General features: G+C 40.9%; 1 protein-coding gene across 1 annotated transcript; it reads right to left on the bottom strand.

Moving 5' to 3' along the window:
- Nucleotides 1–5,048: 5,048 nt before the first annotated feature.
- LOC141427723 (uncharacterized) lies at nucleotides 5,049–7,125 on the bottom strand. Its single transcript, XM_074087319.1, has 3 exons — nucleotides 6,689–7,125; nucleotides 6,018–6,632; nucleotides 5,049–5,276 (listed from the first exon to the last, which is right to left on the bottom strand). Exons 1-3 carry the CDS (start codon nucleotides 7,123–7,125, stop codon nucleotides 5,075–5,077), a joined length of 1,254 nt encoding a protein of 417 aa, XP_073943420.1. The 3' UTR covers nucleotides 5,049–5,074.
- Between the last annotated feature and the right edge of the window lie 3,183 nt (nucleotides 7,126–10,308).

Genomic DNA, 10,308 nt, shown 5'->3' with positions numbered 1-10,308 from the left:
GACGCTTTTGCAGAAATAGGCGTCAGTGGCATCCAGGGAAAGCTAAATTAGAGGTCCATCGGCGTTTTCGGCACTCCAGTTGCAGATTTGTAGATATGCATAAGAAACAGTGTTCGTAAACCTTTTGTGATTTTTATTATCACTGTTTTTGTACAGAACAGAAGTAGGAATGAATACGGAAAAGTTCGTATTTGGTATCTTGATACGATGAAAAAACATTATTCACTAGATCTATAAGCAGGTGACTGACTATCCTACTAATCCTACTTATTATAGGTGTATATTTTAATATTATAATTATAAATGCGAAAGTTTCATCATCCCAGCCTATATACGTCCCACTGCTGGGCACAGGCCTCCTCTCAGAATGAGAGGGCTTGGGCAGTAGTTCCCACGCGGGCTGTGCGGATTGGGAACTTCACACACACCGTTGAATTGCTTCGCAGGTTTGTGCAGGTTTCCTCACGATGTTTTCTTTCACCGTAAAGCTCGCGGTAAATTTAAAGAAAGAAACGAAAGAAGAAAAACACAAAAGTGCGAGCCGGGGCTTGAACCCGCGATCCTCTGCTTGAGAGGCCATTCATAGGTCAAACCACTCGGCCACCAGGGCTTCTAATGCGAAAGTTTACTTTATATTATAAATGCAAAAGTTTGTGTGTGTGTGTTTGTTTGTTTGTTACTCCTTCACGCTAAAATTGGCTGGACGGATTTGGATGAAATTTGGTACGTAGATAGCTGGACATCTGGAATAACACATAGGCTACATTTTATCCCGATATTTCCACGGGATAGGGATGAAATCTGGAAAAAACAGCCGCTGGGCTTAGAGTCATGAAATTAGGTATGTGGATTACTTAGGCTTCTTTTATTCCAATATTCCCACGGGATAGTTGTTTTTAACACGACACGTTAATGAAGATTACGATATAAATTTTGGTGTTTCCCACGGGATTTTCTTAAAATCCCGGAATTTCAATTGTATCTACCAGATCGAATAGTTTACGCGTGCGAAGCTGCGGGTAAAAACTCTAGTCTCAGATAAATTGGATATCATTTAACAAACACTGGCCTAAAGGGTAATGCGCCACCACTTACGGCACATACAACATAGACGTTGAGGGGGGAGGCTCCAATAGAGAGATCTCTCTCCAGGCAGGTGTTATGCTTGGTGAAAGAAGTCCTAAGGAAGAGCGTCGGAACTTGTATATATATACGACCGCGTTGAGAAACTTTGATAGCGCGATGTAGAACATGGTCGGAGTTTCTATCGTTGTTCACTAGATGGCGCTAGGAGTCGCTACATCAGCCCCCCTTTCTAGACCGGACTATTACTTATTCTGTACAGAATGTATAATTGCCGGAGGTCGGCGTGGAATGCGGTGCAGTCTGTGCGTCATATGGGCGCTTGCAGGTCCCAGTTGCTTGAGTGTGTTGCTCGGAGCCTTGTTGGCGAGCGTTGAGTTGAGTTGCGTTGAGATGCGTGAGCTGCGATGAGCTGTGGTGAGCTGTGTTGAGCTGGGTGGTGTGAGCTGCGTTGAGCTGCGTTGAGTTGAGGTGGTCACACTGTAGACACCAGGCATATGTACCTATGTAGTTACAACATGCTAGTGGTGCACGGTGTGGTTAGTCGGGCCTGCTGTGAGACTGCGTCTTCGTCTTGGATGTCTTCGAAGGTTGCGTTTTTCGTCGATAGTCGGGGTCACCAATGTGGGACTTCGGTCCCCAGGCATAACACCTGCCTGGAGAGAGATCTCTCTATTGGAGCCTCCCCCCACTGTGTCGATGGAGCGCTTAGATATGGTGAGGGAACTTCATTTGTGTATAGACAAAACACAATGGTGCTGATACACTATTCTACACCTATCGATCGATCGATTTATTTAACCAAGTTATTGTTAAGCATAATATGTATATAAGAAAATGCTAATAAAAGTTTTTTTGTTAGAACGTTATGTGGCTTACGAAAACAACCAGGACCTTGATTCTCTATTTTCCTCAAACACCGCATATGTATAAGTACAAGAAGTTACTTTTTCACAATTTACTCAACAAAAGTATGAAAATACTTAAATATTTGACTTGCGTCGTAGTTGCTAAACACTTGTTATTAAACTGTCTTACACAGGCAGATATATAATTTTAGGTACGAGTAAATAGCACGTACAGTTACTAGATATAGTTACTTACATACCTACATTGCTTACATAATCTTACCTACTACCTTGGTACCTTATTTCCGGTCATACATGTCAGTTTTTGTTTTGTTTTAGATAAAACAGTGCGAAGAGCTTGGCCGTTATCTGTGACATACTTACCTACCTAATACAAAAATAATCTCTCAGTCTTTCCTGAGACACATTACTGATAATCAAAACAGTAATATCTACAGTTCGGGCGGGACGTCCCTATACATATAGTACCTACTTCGTAGAAGTAAAAACCAGCCAAATGCGTGTCGGACCACGCGCAGTGTAGGGTTCCGTACCTACTAAATATGCGGCAAATGTTCAATATAGGTATCAGTGGCGTGGAGTGAACATTTTTGTTAGGCAACCGGAGTGGGAGAAGTGAATTAGGTATATTTTTGGATACAACTCCATGCAGTTAGTATATGAAAGCATGAAAGCTTTCCCAAACTAGTATGACGTGTACACGTCATGTAAAAAAATTTAGCGACGCACCGAGATACGTTAGTATCTCTTAGTAGTCTGTGGCGCCGAGCGATGAAGAGAGCTACGCTCGGAGTTTCTTTGCACGATAGAATCTAGAATTGTTAAAGAGAAGTTGAGGTGGCAATGGGCGGTCACCGCTCGAAGAACAGATAACTGTTGGGGGAGAAAAGTCTTCGAGTGGCGACCACGAACCGGAAGACGAAGCGTTGGCAGGCCTCATTATTATTCATAGCAGTAGCAGCAGGCCTCCCACCAGGTGGACTTCATATTATCATTGTTTATGAAGATCTACTCCTCGTAGCCCCTGAAGCGGCTCACGTTCGCTCTAATGTCCTCATGTCCTACTGTGAAGGCAGCGGCCGCAACCAATACCACGGGCTCACCTCACCGCTCAAATCTGCACCCCACCCCCCTCCAGTCGGATATCAGACAATTAATTAGCCAATAGGACTTCATCATGTCAGCCGAAAGACGTCCACTGCTGGACATAGGCCTCCCCCAAGGCTCTCCACTCAGACCGGTCAATAGGACTTACTTAAGTATAATTAGGTACAGTGAGAATTTTTAGTCGTGAATGGAAGTTAGTATTTCCGATAAAGCTTTTATAATCATAATCCATAAGCCTAGGCTAGCATGGAGCATGGAGCACTACTGGCACTACTGCTAATTGGAATTAAGGACCTCTCTAATTGTTAGAGTTCCATAGCCTCAGGGTGACAAACGTTTCACTATCCGTCTGTCTATCTATTTGCTAATCACTAGGCACTGTAGGTATTTCAAGAACCGTATGAGATAGAAAGCTGAAATTTATACAGTGTATTGCCGAAACAGCACCAAATAATAAAAAAAATCAATTTTAAGGGGTCCTGTAGCAGTATATAACAAAAAAATAACAAAAAATGGAACCGACTACAAACAAAACTCTTGAAAAAATTTTTGTGGTGGAACAATAGTCGTCTACCTCACACATACTATGGGTTTCATTTCAATCACTCCTGCTGGGTCGTGCTGAGTTACCGACTTCGAGCTAGTCGGTTCCATTTTTTGTTATTTTTTTATATTTTTGGAGCTGGTTTTACTTTTTTGTTAAAAAAATTCTTTATTTCTCACTTTTTAGTGATTTGTAGCCAAAGTACATCTCACAACGATTCCATTAAGCCCGCAAACGCGGCTTAGTTACGTTGATTTATAACAGAGTTCCGTTGCCGACCTTCCGGCTTCAGCATCAGATCAGTTCGATAAAATCATTAACTTAAAGCTTCTTCTTAGTCGCTTATCTAGGTTTAGTAATCATGATCGTTTATAGACGCGCGAGCATTACTGAGCTGGGACGAGTTCCATTGGCCATCTACGGTCTTCTTCATCAGTCCAGAAGGGAAGAAGTAGGGGTAAATAGATCGGGTGTTATACTTACAAGCTCACTTGTAATGACTGCAGTAAAGTATATGTTGGTCAGACAGGTCGCAGTTTTAATGCTAGATTTAAAGAGCATGTTTCGGCATATAGGAATGAGCATCCTGATAGATCGAATTTTGCCAAACATCTGTTAGAATTAAATCATTCTTTATCGGACTCAGATTCGTATGAAGTGTTACATTATTTGGCAAGGAGTTTCGTCTCGATGTTTTAGAATGCATGGAGATAATTAGGTACAACAGTATGGGGTCTATAGTTTCATCTCCTTTGCTACGGCTTGGGTCTAATTTCAGCAATGGTAGTTAATAAAACATGCCTTCACAGTAAATAAATAAAAAATCAAGGTAGTTTTGAAGGACGGTTAAAATTTATAAATAATTTGTGGGTAGTTTTGTTTTGTTTGATAAAATATTTGTGGGTACTTGGGGAGTTACGAGTAGTGACAAATTAAAACGGTGGTTGTGGTTTGTTAGTCTAACAACTGGTAGCATGGTGTACGGTTGTGTTACTCTGAAGATGAGCTCTGGTTGAGTTCGAAACGCGTCAGTGTGGTGTGGTGGTGGTGGTAGATGGGTTTGTGTGATTTGTGTGTGTTCTTACAGTGTGGAGGTGGAATAGCTGCATGAACACACATATTTTGCATAAACTTAGCTATCGTAAAGTCGTGGGTGAGCAAGGAAATTCTTTTAGTTTATTTAGAAGTAGGGCGTTGTTAACACTGAATTTTTACAGATACCTACGGCCTTTTATCCCGCTGTTTTAGCCCGCGACTCCGTCTGCGAAAAATTCGTTTATTTGTTTCCCTCGAGAACAATACAATTTTCCGGGATAAAAAATATCTTAAACTGTAGCCCACTTGAATTTAACGGATAGGTAACAAACGAATAATTAACAGTTATTACAGCATAGTTTATGGATTGTATAAAGTTTATTATAATTGGGTATTTTTGAGTAGGTTACAATGTATCTATTAAGCTTTGGAGACTTTAGGCGGAAAATATTTCGCGGCACACTCCAAGAGCGTCTGGTTTGTAACCAGCGGGGCACTGGTTTGGCACGGAGATGACGTTCTTCGGCACGACATCGTCAACTTTCATGGCCTCTGTAGCGGTTTCCACCGCTTGTACGTTTTCATTAGCAGAAAGTTGTTTAAGAGCCTCGATGATTCTGGTCAGGTAAAGCGAAGACCTGAAAAAATATTTGTATTTATATACTTATACTTATACCTAGTATTTTAAATCATAAATTGCGCTACGCGTATGGAACACGCCGTCGTCATCGACTAACAAAAGAACATTATTTTATTTGATCAGATAATTAGAAACAATGTGTTTATATAATTTAAAAATTCACACAGATGATTAAATTTTCAATTTAAATTTCTGTGATTTCTGCGAAAAAGATCGGTAATGAAGATAAAAACAATTGATTGATCACATAATAGATCTACCTATATCCATTCCTGTTCTATTCTTACCTATACTTGTCTACTTCGCAATCAGTTTATAACTCGCTACGTTCTTATAAACTAAAGGAAAATTTTGGTATGTTCGTAAATAGTTGAAATGTCAAGTATTGCTGTGTTATTTAACTGTGTGAGCATAAAACGGAGCTTTGCGGGCTCAGAATTCCGCCGCCAATGAATTTGTGTGTTACCTACTTAGAATCTTGGTGTATCTAACGGTTTGGTATACACCAAACCATACGAAGCGATCATGTTATTCGAGTGGATTGGTTGGGGATGTTATTGGTACAATTGAATTTTGTGCGCTAGTACTTGTACTATTACTTATTCTGTGGCGCTAGTTACAGTAGGTAAGCCTAGAGGTGCGGATTGTCCTGGTTAGTTGACCTGATATTTTTTTCGTAAAAAAGTCTGAAACCGATTAAATTGGTATCTTCTAGTTAACTATGGTAGGTAGTACTTACTTTAAATTATCCTTTATCCATACGTCCCGACATTGGCCATTGATGAGTTGTTGACTTGGAAGACAGTTCGTAGGCACGGTTATCACGTTAAATGGAGCCGCAGTTGCTACTTGTACGGGGTCTCTAAGCGGTAAAATTGGTAACCTCCATACATCACGGCATTCTCCATTAATCAATTGTTGACCATCAGGACAGTTGGTTGGCACAGTAATCACATTAAACGGAGCTGCAGTTACTACTTGTATCGACTTATTTTCACTAGGTAACCTCCATACATCACGGCACTCGCCGTTAATCAGTTGCTGACCATCGGGACAGTTGGTTGGCACCGTAATCACGTTTAACGGAGCTGCAGTAACTGCTTGTGCAGGGTCAACAAACGGCAGGCCTGATAACCTCCATACATCACGGCACTGGCCATTAATCAGTTGCTGACCATCGGGACAGTTGGTTGGCACCGTAATCACGTTCAACGGAGCTGCAGTAACTGCTTGTGCAGGGTCTTCAAACGGCAGGCCTGATAACCTCCATACATCACGGCACTGGCCATTAATCAGTTGCTGACCGTCGGACAGTTGGTTGGCACCGTAATCATGTTCAACGGAGCTGCAGTAACTGCTTGTGCAGGGTCTTCAAACGGCAGGCCTGATAACCTCCATACATCACGGCACTGGCCATTAATCAGTTGCTGACCATCGGGACAGTTGGTTGGCACCGTAATCACATTCAACGGAGCTGCAGTAACTGCTTGTGCAGGGTCTTCAAACGGCAGGCCTGATAACCTCCATACATCACGGCACTGGCCATTAATCAGTTGCTGACCATCGGGACAGTTGGTTGGCACCGTAATCACGTTCAACGGAGCTGCAGTAACTGCTTGTGCAGGGTCTTCAAACGGCAGGCCTGATAACCTCCATATATCACGGCACTGCCCATTAATCAGTTGTTGACCAGGAGAACAATTCGTCACACCGATAGCTAATCCATCCGCAGGGGTGTCCCTCCATATATCGCGGCATTGGCCATTGATTAGCTGTTGGCCAGCGGAACAATTGGGTGGCACGACGATCACGTTGTTAACTTCAAAACCCAGCGGAGGTCGCGCCATGCAACACGCTATAAGCGCAAGAAAAATAATTCGAAACATGTTGGATTCCGTTTTGCGTTGTTGGGTTCGTCTTATGATGTTGGTGAGCAGCTAAGAAGTTACTGGACAATTAAGCAATGTAAATGGGTTTTAATTATATTATCAAATCAGACATGACGTATGTGATAATACAATCTATATCTTAAACAAAACACTTGTACTGTGACTGATAACAACAATTCCACCAGTATGGTTGACAAGATTCTGATCTGATTGCATTCTTCAACGTGCAATTTCAATTGTCCTGGCATCTCATTACACGATTTTCCTCGTTGCTAATCTGATCATTGATTGCGTTTTACAGACACCTCGTTCCACAGAAAGTGGCAAAGACTTAAATAATAAGAGTATAGTTGTCTGCAAATGAAGTATTAAAAACAAATGTAAATTTCCATATCACGGACGTGATAATACTAAGTTTTTACACCTAGGCCAGTGTTTAAATATATACAGAGTGGAAAGAATCAATGGGCCCTGGAGGGCAACTAACTTAAATCCTTTTTCCGAAAATACAAAATGAAACATGGATGCACAGAAAAAACCCAGAAAAAGAGACCAGCGCTGGTAATCGAACCCAGGTCCACAGCATTCCGTGCTGCGTGCCATACCGCTACACCAGGACAGGAGTCTAGACACAAATTTCTCCCATGCACCACACATTTCAGCCTACTTTTTAGGGTTCCGTAGCCAAAACGGCAAAAACGGAACCCTTATAGTTTTGCCATGTCTGTCTGTCTGTCCGTCTGCGGCTTTTCTCAGGGACTATCAATGCTAGAAAGCTGTTATTTTGCACGAATATATATGTAAACTATGCCGACAAATGGTACAATAAATGCCGACAATTTTTTTTTATAGTACCTCCCATAGATTTAAAAGTGGGGAGGCGTCTTTACCTTTACTTTACGGTGTTAGGGGCGCCGAATGCGGCATTTTTATCAATTCATTTTGACCGCGCTAGATGGCACTAAGCACACGGGCGCTACATGAGCTAAAACCGCCGCTGTGGGGGTGTTTTTTTTCTCTCATCCAACCTTGCAGTGTGGAGTACCGTTGGATAGGTATTTTAAACGATTTTTCGATTCAGCGATTTGTTTGCAAAATATTCAACTTTAAAGTGCAAAATTTTCATAAAATCGAGCGCCCCCACCCCTTCCAATATTTTATCACACCTTGCTCGTAAACAGTGTCGTAACATGCAGGCTACCTTGGTTTGCAAACCCCCAAATAAAACCCTCGACCTTAATGTGCTGTCATGAAACCCGTGGTCGGTTAAATGAGTCATTGCGCGTACACATTTTCTTGTCATGAAGCCCAAGTCTGTAAATGAGTCAGGCCCGTACTGATGTTGCTGCGCGCGCTGCTGCAGGACTACATGGACCACCACATGCACACGCACGTTGCGGCGCATGCGAGGGAGTAGAGGGCGACGCTGCCAAGAGCACAGCCTAAGTATCGCCAATATTTAGAAGAATTATATTTTTCTTTTACAAATATAAATTATACTTGCAAATGTGATGAAAAAACATTGTATGTCGCACGGGCGCGTACTAGAATTACGAACATCGACTCATTAGCCCTCACTTTCGACTTCGGGGCTTCTAATAGACTCTCATTCGTAATTCCTTATTTACCGCCCTTAAACACAATGTACTATTACACGAAGTCGGTACTGAGAGATAAATAAAATTACCAAGCTTGTACGTCACGATTATGATGTCTTTGGGTGATAGAGAAATAAGAAAATTATAACGTAGGTATCATTTACTTGTTACAAGTGAACAGTACTAGGTAATGTTAATAAATATTCTATTTCATGGTAAGTATCTCGTAAAACAGATAAGTGTAAGGCTAAATGATTAAATGTTTATTGGACAAATTTTATCCTGAACAATAATCCTATTGATTCGTATAATTAAATAGCGTGTTTATTTTTTTAATTTTTAGTTGGTTCTATTCCCGGAGAAGTTTAGAAGATCTTTAAATGCAGTTTTGTGTTCTTAAAAAAAAAATTACAAACAAATTAACCGACTACAAAAAAAATATATTTTTAATTTTTAAAAAATTTCTTCCAGTCTGAAGTCGGTCGGTACCTCATGCAGCACGAGCCAGACAGGAGTGGACCTATAGTTATGTACCTCACCTACACACTATATATTGGGCTTCAACCACTCCTGCTGGCCCGTGCTGAGGCACCGACCGACTTCAGACTGGTAGAAAATTATTCTCATAGTTTTTTGTAGTCGGTTAAATTTTATGTTAACCATTTTTTTTACGCTTTTTAGTGTAAATAATCTAAGATACAATAGTTTAATATCAACTGCTCGCCACCTTTTACGAAAGATTGCTTTTTCCAACTCAGAGACGTTCATTATTGAGGAGTCCTGGTGTTTCACCACCCGTTTTACCATATGCATTACGAGGAGCATAACTTGCTTAGCAACTGTGTTCAAGTAAAATTGAAAATACAAACTGAAATATAGATGCACAGAAAAAACCAGAAAAATAAGACAAACACTGGGAATCGAACCCAGGTCATCGGTATTCCGTACCGCGTGCTATACCGCTACACCACTGTTGGTCACTGTTGGTCACTGTTGGACCAATACCAAAAAACCAATCTTAATGTGTTCAAGTAGTTAAAATTCAACACGTGAAATTTTTGTTATTTAACTGTGGTCTTCATCATCAGTTCCACTTCACCAAATGATGATTTTTAAGAGCAATTGCACGAGTTACCACTAAATATTTCCAATTTCCATTTTCATATTTCCAATTTAGGTGTCCCTACAACATTTGAGGAGTTCCCTCGATTACCTTAAGATCCAATCATCAGATCCTAATTTGGTGCGTATGGGACCTAATTGAAGACATTCTTAGACGAACGCAAAAAAAAAATCAAATCGTTTATAAATGACGGAGTTCTGAGGTAACAAACATAAAAAAGTACAACTGAATTGATAACCTTCTCCTTTATTGAAGTCTGTTAAAAATAAAGTAATTTGTTTCCTTTCAGTACAATTAGCTAACTAAAGGATTTAAGGTGGTTACCCTCCAGGGCCCATTGATTCTTTCCACCCTGTATGGTTTGCGAGAAAGAATGTGGTTATGGTTAAAATTTGGGCGCTAAAATTATTTCACGAAAAA

Source organism: Choristoneura fumiferana, chromosome 5 (assembly GCF_025370935.1).
Source record: "Choristoneura fumiferana chromosome 5, NRCan_CFum_1, whole genome shotgun sequence".
Classification (NCBI taxonomy): domain Eukaryota; kingdom Metazoa; phylum Arthropoda; class Insecta; order Lepidoptera; family Tortricidae; genus Choristoneura; species Choristoneura fumiferana.
This window is presented reverse-complemented; position numbering and strand designations above follow the sequence as displayed.